Here is a 13,189-nt window from a genome sequence, read left to right on the forward strand (position 1 = left end):
CTCTGCATATCCAGACCGCAATTGTATGCTTGCAATTATTTCTCAATATTTTTAGTGTGGAGCCTAAATCTTTTTTTTTTTTGGCCTCGGCATTTCAAATGGGAAAACAATCATCCTTTATTTGTATGTTTTAAAGTTAACCCAAAGGAAAGTTGGAATGGGATTCTATTACTTATTTATAATTTATTTATAAAATTTATTTTCCACCCATCTCACATCCAATGACTCTTCTATAAGTTTTCATAAGAGAAACGTAAGACTAATATCCCGAAGGATAAAGATAAGCAAGAATCCACGATGGAACATTCTTCAGACAGCAGATATCTTGTCTGGCAGAGAAACCCTTTGAAGTGAGCTAGTCCCACATTACATTCACTTTATGGTTGATCTGGAAGCCCCCCGTAACCATTTTGTGCCCACAAAACAAACAAGTTCAAAATACTAAATATGCTCTCCAACCTCTGTGACAAGATGAAGAGGTTTCTGAATAATATTGTGAATCATAATTAAAAAATATTGTCCATCAAGTTATTGATGGATCTTCATTTCTTTGAAGCAAAATACAATCTATTACCCATCCGTGAAAATGAATATTGGGAAAATATCCTCTAACTATGACATTGCTTCATATCACAAATGGTGAAAAATCTGTTAGATGAGACATAAGACATTAATGTTTCATGGGATGCTAAGTTTCAAAGAGCAAAGTGTCTTCCTGAGCGCATTTATTATTCAGCTATTATTTGGCAAATAAGAACAACCACACAAAAGGTGCCTTCAGTTGCAAAAGGGACCACTTGTGATGTAACTTAGTGCACTCTGTGTTTGGTGTGAGACCCTTTCTCTTTCTTCGTGTGTGTCTCTTCTTCTCATATCAGGTGATTCAGTAGTTTATTTCCTTTCAACTGTACATCTGAAACCAGAAGTGGGAATATTGACATAGAATGATAAAAACTATTCTTACGTTGTAACAGGAATAGTTTTGCGTGTCAGAAATTCAGTGAGAAAACATGTCCTCTTTTTCTAAGTTTATTCTGCTGATTTGAACAAGCAGATGATATGTATTAGAATAGAATAGGATAGGATAGAATAGAATAGAATAGAATAGAATAGAATAGAGGAGAGGAGAGGAGAAGAGAAGAGAAGAGAAGAGAAGAGAAGAGAAGAGAAGAGAAGAGAAGAGAAGGAGATTGAAGGGACCTTGGAGGTCTTCTAGTGCAGCCCCCTGCTCAAGCAGGAGAACCTATGCCATTTTAGATAAGTGACTGTCTAGACTCTAGACAAGATTGTTTTTTGTCCTGCCCTCAGGTGCTTTGGAGAATAATTTGACCGCCTCTTTTTTGTGGCAGCCCCATAAATACTGGAATACTGCTATCATGTCACTCCTAGTCCTTCTTTTCTCTAGACTTAGGACATGGATGTCCAACCTTTCGCCTTGCCTGCGCTGCAATGAGTGAAGAGGAATTGTCCTGGGCTGCATATAAAATATAGTTAACGTATATAAATAACAAGCCTTTTATTTTTTATATATAGAAATTATGTAGGACTGCATTACAAGCTCACGAGAGCTGCATGTGGTCTATGAGCCACAGGTTGGACATGCCTGCATTAGGATCTCAGAATTTGGCTGCTTAAATAATTATTAAACCAACCAGACGAAGGTCTCCCTAGTTGTGAACTGGGACAATAATATAGACAGACTGAGTTCGTAAAAGTTTCTCAATTTTAATCCAAGTAGTTGTAGCTGAATCCTTTTCTTACTTGCCTAAATTGGCTTATATTTTTTCCCAGGGTTTAAAAAAACGTATTTAAGCATAGCATAAATATCTATCCATTTTACATTAGAAGAGACACACAGTAACCTGATTTAGTTGGAATGTGGGCCATTTGAAGAATTGTTAAAAAAAATACTTTTCCAGCTAAAAATCAAGGAAAATTATTAATCCACACAATTCAGATTTCCCTGTCACAGAATATGATAATGAAACAATAACCAAGATTGAAAGAAGGAGAAACAGGAATGAACTGCATGATCAGCATTCCTCGCAGAACTGCACTTTGGCTTAGTCAAAGATCAGAATAATTTTGAACAAAGCAGAAGTTCAAAGGGCTAAAATTACAGAAGGTGTTTTTGTCCCTCGAAATAATTGTGTCTGTGAATGTAAGTGCATACGAGGTGCAAGCTGTCAGTATATCCTTTAACTGAAGTTCTGAATATAACGTTAATGACAGATTTTAATACAGAACAATTCACTGAAGATAACAATGGACAGCACGCATTGATTCTGACAGCTTGTTGGAAACCCACAGCCATTCTCATGCTTTTTAAGGGCACATCACATCTGAAATGGCAAATTTCTTTATTTTACTATACATACATACATACATACATACATACATACATACATACATACATACATACATACATATTTGTCCAAAAAAATAGCAGTTTTGTTTTCCAGAAGAAAAGATATTTCTCCCTCTCTTTTCTTTCTGAAGTGCCAGTGCAGCCCATTTTCATGTGCAAAGTCTTAGAAATGGAAAGATGCTCAATTGTTAACATAATTCTGCTGAATCGAATACCCCTGCAGCATACTTGCTATTTTGAAAGGACAGAGATGCTGGGTTGCTATAGAAACAAGGCAGCAAGTCTTTAGATTGCTCATCCCTGAAGAGCTACTCTGTCAATATATTTAAAGACCGAAAATAAAAATGTAAGCAGCAACAAAATGTAAACGAATTTTGAACAAGTGTTTAATACTAGCCCCTCAGTTTAGGCACAGCCATGCTCTTTCTTATGGGCTACCCAGATCAATGTCTTTCAATAATCTATGGCATGAAAACAAAAATCATCAACCTGCAGTAATATCCAGTTGAGTTACTTAGACGCATGCTCGCAACGTAAGGTATTAGTTCTTACATGCAAACATACCTACAAGCTCTTCCTTTTTAGGATAACCGACATTATGCTTGGTGCAAAGTAAGAAACAATAAGCCAAAATGTTAAAATGAAAAGAAACACAGCAAAAACTAATTTATATCTTTTGCTATGCTTTTGTATACTTTACTATCTTTGCAAACCATCTTTCTCCCACATTCATCAAATACTATGGATACTGCTGTTTGTGTTTTTAAAGTTCTCACACTTTTTAAAAGAATGTTATGAATTGAATTCAACCACAACTGTATTGGTCTTCCTTTTCTTTTTTATCCATTTATTCCTTTTCATGTATTTGTTTTGCAGTTTGTTCATCTATTATCTGTAAATAATGGAAAAACTCAAATATTTCTTTCATATTAGTTTTCTACTTTTGTATTCAGTTCACGTGTAATCAGCATCCATTCATTCTTGGCCCTGTCTCATTTTGTCACACTTTTTAAAGTACCCCATCCCACTGTATTCAATTTATTATGTTCATCTTTATATCCCCGACTATCATTTCCTCAAAGCAGGAAATATATGCATTTTTCATCTTTTAACTAAACATCCAGTCCTCACACTAGACCAAATACTACCTTCTGTATCTCAATTTTTTCCATTCACGTTCCCATATTTAATTCACATTCTACCCATTTCCTCTATTTTTTTATTTAGAACTCGCAATCATTCACTCTTGTCAAGCACAACTATCTTGGTTCTCAAAAATTTAATTCTCTGTTCCACATTTACTGAAAATCATTTGGGTTTTCAGCCAACATCTGCAAACACAAGTGCATGTACTTCTGCATCATCAACCAAGATACCTCTAATACACCGGTATTTGTCCAAAAATTCAACCAAAGTGGCATCACACATCCTTCCTAGACAGTACTGAACCATTCATAAACGATTCCTTTTATTCTCACACATGCATTGTTATATAATTAATCATGAAAGCCAGATGGGTGACTTTGATTCAGCCAATCTCTCTCAGCCAAACCCACCATATACATACATACATACATACAATACATACTGTACATACATATGTTATATATAACCATGACTTGAAGGAACCCCCAAAAATCATAGCATTTCAGTTTGCTTCCCCAAATACATCAGCATGACCTACATTGCCTGACATTTGAGGTGAGGCAATGGTGAACTAAGACATCTCCAGAGGATGGCCAATGGACTGGCAATGAGCTTAATCCAACTGAATCTCTCTGGACCAAGAGAGGACAAGAGACTGCCTGCTCCTCATAGGGAGACCACAGGATAGCAGACAACTCACAGGTCTCAACTACGGAAGATGAGAGAAGCCATTAAGCTCTCAATCAAGGCAGAGCTTTTAAGGACACTGGATTGTCCACTCTCACTTTTTTAAAACACCCTCGCTTTTGAAATCTGTTTAATTTAGCTTGCTTGCATCTAATCCCTTGAAGGTGAACATTCCTGACTATTATAAGAATGTTAGATAGGGCAATGAGAAGGAAGACTCAGGTTTAACGCAACAACAGCTCTTTATTACAACAGTCAAGTATGTACAATCCAACAGCAGTTAGGTCTGACAGCTCTCCTTTTATAGGGAGCTGTCAGACCTCTCAACCAATCAGATTAAACCTCTGTTCCCACCTGAACAGAGGACTGGAGTGGAAAACACGGTAGCTTGTGTTAATATCTAACACCCCTCCTCTCTTGGTCGGGATGTTCCAATTGGTTACATAGTCCTTGAGGTAGGTGGGTCTTTGTTTTGCCCTACCAGCCCTGCGCAGTTCATTTGGAAACGGCTCTTCAGGCAGGTCGGACAGACCTGTCTGCTCTCCAGCTCCGCTCTGTGGAACCTGCTGGAACTTACCCCAGGCCGCGGCTGGAGTTCCTTGGGTTTGCTCGCATGGAGCTCACTGTGGGTTTGCAACAAACTCAGATACGTCTACCGGACATTTCGGGTTTGAGTTGTCTGTGAAAGGAGTGAATGTTTGCTCCTTTTGGGTAGGGCCTTGGCCATTTGGTTTCAGAGTTTCGTCTGGTACCCTAAGGTTGGAGTGGGAGAGGCGACCACGGAGTTGGTCAATGTGCCTCCTCCAGTTTCTACCATCCTCTAGCTCTAGTAAGTAAGAGTGAGGCCCAGTGATGCCTATCACCATAGCAGGAATCCACAGAGTTCCCCCGGCATAGTTGTGGGCGTATACTGAATCCCCTATGCTAAAATTCCGAATCTTCCTTGTGGAGTCTGGGGGCGATGTGGCAGAGTAGTTTGGGTGTAGCCGGTCTAAGTGGGACCTTAGACGACGACCCATGAGAAGCTCAGAGGGGCTTCTTCCCGTAGTGGCGCTTGGCGTAATGTGTTGGATTAGTAAATAGTGATCAACCCGTGTTTGCCAATCACCCGGGCCCATTCTGGCGAGGGCCTCTTTTGCTGATTGCACCATTCGTTCCAACAGTCCATTTGAGGCCGGATGGAATGGCGCAACTAGGGCATGCCGAATTCCCTGGCTAGCTAAGTAGGTCTCGAATTGCATGGCTGTGAATTGGGGCCCATTGTCTGAGACCAAGACGTCGGGCAGGCCATACGTGGAGAAAAGTCTCTGTAGCATCTTCATGGCCACCTCTGCTGTGGTAGAGGTCATCAGGGCTACCTCTAACCATTTTGAATATGCGTCCACAACTAAGAGGAACGTTTGGCCATAAATGGGGCCAGCAAAGTCAATGTGCACCCTAGACCAGGGTGCTTGAGGGCGCTCCTACTCCTTAGCGGGGGCCTCTGGGGGAGCTGGTCTGGATTCCTGACACGGTGTGCAGGTGGCCACCCACTCTTCTGTCTCCCTGTCCATGTTAGGCCACCAGACGTAGCTCCTAGCCAAGGATTTCATCCTGACGATGCCAGGATGCCCCACATGTAATGCCTCCGATACTGCCTTTCGCAGTTTGCTTGGAACAACCACCCGGTCCCCCCACAGTAAACAACCTTTGATTACCAACAACTCATCACGTTTAGCAAAAAACATTTTAAAATCAGCCCCAACAGGCCCCTTGGGCCATCCCCTCCACACCCAGTTCAGAACCTGCTTAATAACAGCGCCTTTGGCGGAAAAGCGGGCAACGTCAGTGGAAGAGACAGGTCCAGAGTCCAGGCAGTCAATAAGAAGGACCGATGTCTCAGGAGTGGACTCAGCCAACAGTTCAGGTAGGGGACAGCGGCTTAAAGCATCGGCATGTCCCAACGTGGAACCAGGGTGGTGGATGAGCTTGTAGGAGTAGGCAGCCAGGAAAACAGTCCACCTGGTCATGCGCGGGAATAAGGAAACTGGAGTGGGTCGGTCCCCAGCCAGTAGCCCCAACAAAGGTTTGTGGTCTGTCACAAGTTCGAAATCGCGGCCGTAGAGGTACTCGTAAAACCACTTGACTCCCGCTACTGCAGCCAAAGCCTCTCTGTCCAATTGGCTATAGTTCCGTTCAGCAGGAGACAAGGTTCGCGAGTAGAAGGCAATGGGGGCTTCCACGCCGTTGGGCATGCGGTGGCTGAGGACAGCGCCAACGCCAAAAGGAGAAGCGTCGCATGTTAGAACCAGCGGCAGGGTTTGGCTGTATTGGACCAGCAGGGAGTCAGCAGTGAGTAGGCATTTCACACCGGCGAATGCGGCGGCCTCGGCTCGGCCCCAGGACCACTTGGCGTTTTTAGACAGGAGGCGATGCAAGGGCTCAGCGACGGTAGCTTTCTGTTTGAGAAAGACGCTGTAGAAGTTAAGAAGCCAGAGGAAAGCTTGCAGCTCGGCCTGATTGCGAGGTGTAGGGGCGTCCTGGATTGCTTTTACTTTTTGGGATGTCGGGTAGATCCCAGAGCCATCAATCATATACCCCAGAAATTCTACCCTGGGCACATTAATTTTGCATTTTTCTTTTTTAAGTCGGAGGCCTTTTTCGCAAATTCTGGTCAAAACAGCCCTATCTCTTTTTAAAAGTTGCACCTCGTTTGCAGCCGATACCAAAATGTCGTCGAAATAGGGGACGACTCCTGGTATCCCCTGCAAAAGCTGTTCCATGACGCTTTGGAACAGTCCAGAGGCTATTCTAACTCCAAATTGCAGGCGGTTGCATTTGAATGCACCCCTGTGCGTCACAATGGTTTGGGCTTCCGCTGTGGCGCCATCTACAGGCAACTGCTGGTATGCCTGCGCCATATCTAATTTAGCAAAAAAAAATCCTGGCCCTAGCGAATGTAGTAAGTGTTGTACAATGGGCACAGGGTAGGCGCTTTGTTGCAGCGCGTTATTAATTGTGCATTTATAGTCCGCGCAGATGAGGACTGACATGTCCGGCTTGACCAGGGTCACTATAGGGGTCTCCCAGCAAGCATGGTCGACTGGTTCTAGGATCCCCTGGCTCACCAGTTTGTCAATTTCCTTATCGATTTTAGGGCGGAGAGCGAAAGGCACTCTCCTGGGTTTTAGCCTGATAGGCGCGACGTTGGGGTCCAAGTTAAAAGAAATTGGCGTCCCCACATACTTACCGAGACCGGAGCTCAAGACGTTCTCAAACTCCTTAAAAATCGCCGCCGCCGCGGTGCCCGCTATGGCATTGATCCCGGTGACTTCCAAGCCCCGGGCTTCGAACCAATCTAGCCCCAGGAGGCTCTGTAGCGGTGCGCTGGCCACAGTCACGGGAAGCTTGGTGTTGATGCCCTTGAACTGGACCCGGAATGTGCCTTGGCCCATGATGGGGACTCAGTTCCCCTGGTAGTCGCGCAGCATGATGTCTGGCGTGCGAAGTTGCCGTTTTTTCAGGCTCGGGATGGCTTGCTTCAGGGTTGACCAGGAGATGATCATGAGGGACGATCCAGTGTCGACTTCAAGCTCGCAGGGAGCGTCCTCAATGAGGACCGTGACTTTCAGCTTTTTTGGCCGCCTTGTGCGGACTTGCCGTATCGTGGTTTGATAGGTTACTCTGGGTTCTCTCTCTGGGCGCCCTTGGTATTTCCACCAGGCCCCTGGGTTGGGCCTCTGTTGGCGGTTTGCCTTTGGCTGCCAGGTGGTGGCAGGGGCTTCGCTCCGGCACACTTTTGTGATGTGCCCCTTTTTGTCGCAATGCTGACAGGTTTTGTCCCGGAATCGGCAGGTAGACCGGGCATGGTCTCCTCCGCAGCTTGTGCAGGGCGGAAGCGCGAGTTGAATTTTCGTGCCGGCTTTGTGTGGCTATTGCGCATGCGATAGCTGTCATCGTCTTCGCTGTCGGAGGTTTCTTGGTCTGCGACCTCGTGGTGAACGCGCGCCTGTGTGGTTTGTGGCACATTGTGCTGGCGCTGCAAGGCTTCTGTGGACTTGTTGGCCGACTCGGATGCCCTGGCTTCGTCGAGTGCGATCTGCAGAGAAATGTTTGATTTTGCTAGCAGACGTCTCTGCAGGTTGATGTCTCGCACTCCGCAGATCAGGCGGTCTAGGATTTGGTCGTCCAGGTCACAGAAGTCACAGTATGTCGCTGCCTTTCGCAGGGCCGCAACATACTGGTTAATGGACTCTTTTTCCTTCTGGTTCTGCACGTTGAATTCGTGGTGGCGAACGTGCTTCGAAGGCTTGGGTGCGTAATGTGTTTTTAAAGTCTGTTGCAACGCCGCCAACGGAACCGCTTGGATCGGAGTTGGCTCCAATAGGTCTTTCGCCGTTTCGAAGACCTCTCGGCCGCAGTAGCCCAGGAAGAGGTTTTTTTTGCGGGAGTCTGGAACCTCCATGAGGTCGTTTGCCTCGAGGAAGCATTCGAACCTCAGCATGTAGGATTCCCAGTGTTCGGCCACTGGGTCGTACGGAGTTGGTGGGGTGTGCATAGCCATTTTCGTTTGAGGCGATTCGAGTTTGCCGCTCAAAATGGTTGCTCGATGCCGCACCGATGCTCCGGGCTGGATTCACTTGCTGGATTGACTCGTTGTTCGTTCTTTGCCTTATCTGCCTCTCGATCCCACCTTCGTCGCCAATGTTAGATAGGGCAATGAGAAGGAAGACTCAGGTTTAACGCAACAACAGCTCTTTATTACAACAGTCAAGTATGTACAATCCAGCAGCAGTTAGGTCTGACAGCTCTCCTTTTATAGGGAGCTGTCAGACCTCTCAACCAATCAGATTAAACCTCTGTTCCCACCTGAACAGAGGACTGGAGTGGAAAACACGGTAGCTTGGGTTAGTATCTAACAAAGAACATGATATATGAAGGGGCAGGTAACTAAGATGGGACTTCATGTTAAATTTAGATAACTCATTTTAATGGTTACAGACCCCCCACTGTGCAAGAATGAAGACGGGACAGCCATACAGGGGAAATGTTGGTTACAGTATAGTAACTCATAACACTGTCATATCTCCACTCCACAGAAAGGGCAGATTGTTTACTGGAGAGGAGGAATATAAGAACCTTCTTAAGGTCTTCCATTCTACCAGTGTGAACATTCAACATTTTTTGCAATGGAAATGTGCCAATGGTTAAAACTTTCTGCAGTTAAAGCAAGAACTCTCTGAAGGGTAGAAGCTTAATTGCTTCATATTATCTCCCATTTTTTAAAAAAAAATCATTAATGATATGTGTTATTAGGCTAAACATTCATTTTCTAAAAAGGAAATAGAGTAGCAGTTTAATGTATTAATACATCTTAGCAGTCTATTATTCTATGCAGGCTACAGAGATTAAAAGACAATTTGCAGCATATGAGAACATTCCTGCCTATTATAAGAATAGGTGTCATTGGAGAAAGAAAAATTTACAATTCCAGAAAGAACTTGCCTATAAATAAAAATAAATATGTTAAAACAAAAATAGCAGAAAACAGGGCTGACATAGCCACAAGCGAGAGTGGCAAATGAATTAAAATACATTCCCCTACACATCTACAGGATCAATTCAAAGGTATATCTTCTCCATGGCAACATAATTGTCTCAAGAATAAGACACCATTTCAAAAAAAAAGTTAAATAAACTTCAGCTCTTGTGTTATGATATTAATAACAACATTTTAAAATAGAAAATAGTGGCCCAAGAGAAGTTAAATATCCTTCTTTTTAAAAGATATGTATTTTTTATTCTTATCCAAGATGAAAAAAATTAAATTTTATCAGCAAATATGCCTTTTAGTAGCATGAGACTTCAGCAGAAACCAAGGGGTGTCAATTGTTTGTTTGTTTGCTTATTTGGATGCCATCTGACTCCAACCAACTCTGAGTAACTCCCAACTGTAAAATAATATTAAAAATCACAAAATATGGAAAATGAATAAAAAAACAAGAACAATATTAGTTACAAAATAATCACATGTTGGCAACCCAACAACAAAACAAACATAAAACCTCACAAACGGGAGAGGCCATCCACCTGATGCCAGATCTTTAAGGGTCTTAGGAACATCATCAGCTTAGGAGCCATACAGTTCTCAGAGAGGATCTCACTGCAGAGGGTACTTTATAGCATGGGTGTCCAACCTTGGCAACTTTAAGACTTGTGGACTTCAACTCCAAGAGTTCCTCAGTCAGCTTTCTGGCTGAGGAACTCTGGGAGTTGAAGTCCACAAGTCTTAAAGTTGCCAAGGTTGGAGGCCCCTGCTTTATAGGACTCTAGTTTATAGAATGTAGCTGTCTACATGTTGCCCCAATTCATTCCCCTCAAATCATTCGCACTTCAGAGCCATGGTGGCGCAGTGGTTCGAGTGCAGTACTGCAGGCTACTTCTACTGACTGCCAGCTGCCTGCAATTTGGCAGTTCAAATCTTACCAGACTTAGCCTTCCATCCTTCCCAGATGAGTAAAATGAGGACCCAAATTGTTGGGGCATTATGCTAACTCTGTAAACGCGGTTCTCCTCCTTCTACTTCAATTCCTTAAACACAACATCACACTGCCTCTCAGTCATAGCCTCCTTTTCCATCCTGATGTTTTTCAGTTATAACAGACTTCAGTTCTCACAGCCATGAGCCAGTGCAATCAACCAAAATCAACAATATATAGCAAGAGCCTGATGTCATAAAAACAGCATCATAAGGTGGCCTTTGGTTACAGAGAACAGTAAAATAAGATTTGGGTTTTTTAGTATTCATTTAAAAAAATTAAAGAATGAAATAATATTACAAGGAAGCTTGATATTTGTCAAACAGCTGAATGGCAAGCCAAGAGCTTATTTTTGCAGATTTACCTTTTTCAGGATTGAAGATCAAACGGAGAACCAACAATAACTTCACTGACAGTGCTTCACTTTTCTGGAGAAGGCTTTTCTCATTAAACAGTCCTCTTTTTAAAAAAGCAATTCTAACTACCTCTCTCTCAGCCCAACCACAGTGCGCTTTTACCTCAGAGCATTCTGACATTTTCTGCGGCCTACTTAGACACAGGCAGTCTGAGCAAAATATAGGAAAGAACACCAATTGCCTCTCTCGTCTTGCTGTTTCTATTTATTCCCACTGTGTGGAAAGAAATAAATTGACTCCAGGCCTGTAGAATATCAAATATTTAACCAGGCACAGCTTGTGAGGGAAGATGGAGAAGATTTTGGATGCTGCCTGACGGCCACCCCCCTCTTCCCCATATGTCTCCATTAGGGTCTTTCTCTGGTCAAGATTTCTTGATTTCCAAAACAGCCTGCTTCAAAGACTAGGTGAGGTAAAAGGTGGATCTGATAATACACATATATTGCTAGTAGTAGTGTGGTGGTGTTACTATTATTTCTAATGCACGTTTGGAGTCTAGATGAATTGTACAGCCTGAGGCATAACCTAAAGTTATTTTATTTGATGCTCCCATTTTGTTTTCCCTTCATGGCAGTCACAAGAGTGGGGGGGTAAAGAAATTCTTTTTAGAAGAGATCCTATAAGAAGATCCTAGCGAACAAAATTACATTATACAAATCTATGCTACGATGGCCCTGCAACTCAGACTATTCTATATTTAGACTTGCCAAGATGAGTCAGACTCATTCCCAAGGGGAAACACTGACTGTGATGGAAGTAAAATGGATCATGAGAAATAAAAATGACAGAAAGATGCTAGCAGAAATCCCTAAAGTCTTAGCTTGTAAATGCATATACTAATCTGGGTTAAGGGAAACCAGGGCTGTGGTTGCCTAGAGCAGCTAAAACCACCCGTTCTACCAGCCTCTTATTCCAGAGAGTTCACTAACTAGCCCTGTACGTTCACTTTTTTTTAAAAAAAAAGTGGGTCCCAAATTACATCACCGTCTTTGAGATGAAATATTTAGCATTTTAATTTAGCCAATGAAGTCCCAGCTCAGAGGTAAGTTTGTCGGTCAGGAATAGGGATTTCTTACATGATATGGATCTCCATTATTAACTGCTATTTTTTTTAAAAAAAATTACAATAGGAAGCAAAACTGTTCTTGCGTTGCCATTTGTATATAAAGGGGGCTTTCTCTCTCTTCCTCCCCCCCCCCCCCCCGCTCCCTTGTATCTATACAAACATGGCATTTCCTGGATACAGAGAAGAAGCCCAGTGACCCAGTCCTAGCAAAAAAAAAATGTAGTCCAGATCACAAAATTGTATTAATAAAAATCTAGGAACTTCAAAGAATTATCTTATCAAATGTGGAAGGTGGAATTCCTACAAAATTATTTTAACAAGTTTTGGGAAAGAAAGGAAATATGGTCAAGGGTAGGCAATTTAAAACTTACAAGGCTTGAGAAAGAATGTTAGAACATATAGAAAATAAAATGTCAGTCTCTTGGACATAGGGATTAATCCAATGGTGGGATTCAGCCAGTTCGCACCACTTCGGGAAAACCAGTTGTTAAGTTACTGAGCAGTTTGGTGAACTGGTTGTTGGAAGAAATCATTAGGGCAGAAAACCAGTTGTTAAATTATTTGAATCCCACCACTGGATTAATCATATTTGCTTGCATGGGAAACAGAATACTTGTCAGCATTATTTCTGGAGGGTAGCCAGTGCAATACATTTCAGAAAAAAAGACTGCAACAAAACCATATTAAACCTTGACAACTAGAAAATAATTGCTTTTCTATATCTTACATAATTCAAGAAAGCTTATCTAATAATAATATATAGTTTTGTCCTAATAAATGACAGGAAAAAAATCACTTCTGCTCACATTTTTATGATTATAAATCAAAAGAATGGAAATTATTTAAAATATAGGCAATTAAAACTTGGGATCAAGTAACTATTTGAAATTCCTCCATCTGCAGCTTTGTAACAAGAAAAGAGCAGTTTTGGGTGCCAACAGCTACCCTATATTTATGCTATGCAATGATCAGTCACAAGAAAATTTAT

General features: G+C 42.4%; 1 protein-coding gene across 5 annotated transcripts in view; it reads right to left on the reverse strand.

The window, feature by feature from the left end:
- Positions 1-13,189, reverse strand: part of SERGEF (secretion regulating guanine nucleotide exchange factor) — a 120,746-nt gene that overhangs the window by 26,255 nt on the left and 81,302 nt on the right. Inside the window, exon 11 of one of the 5 annotated variants that reach the window (XM_081936269.1) lies at positions 2,304-2,342. The exons of the other annotated variants lie outside the window; for them this stretch is intronic. Within the exon in view, the coding sequence (XP_081792395.1) occupies positions 2,326-2,342 (17 nt within the window). The 3' untranslated portion in view covers positions 2,304-2,325. Of the gene's footprint in view, positions 1-2,303; positions 2,343-13,189 lie in introns of those variants that run through there. 5 annotated transcript variants of the gene reach the window in all.

The sequence above is a fragment of the Natrix helvetica genome (genome assembly GCF_964273705.1).
Source record: "Natrix helvetica genome assembly, chromosome: 1".
Classification (NCBI taxonomy): domain Eukaryota; kingdom Metazoa; phylum Chordata; class Lepidosauria; order Squamata; family Natricidae; genus Natrix; species Natrix helvetica.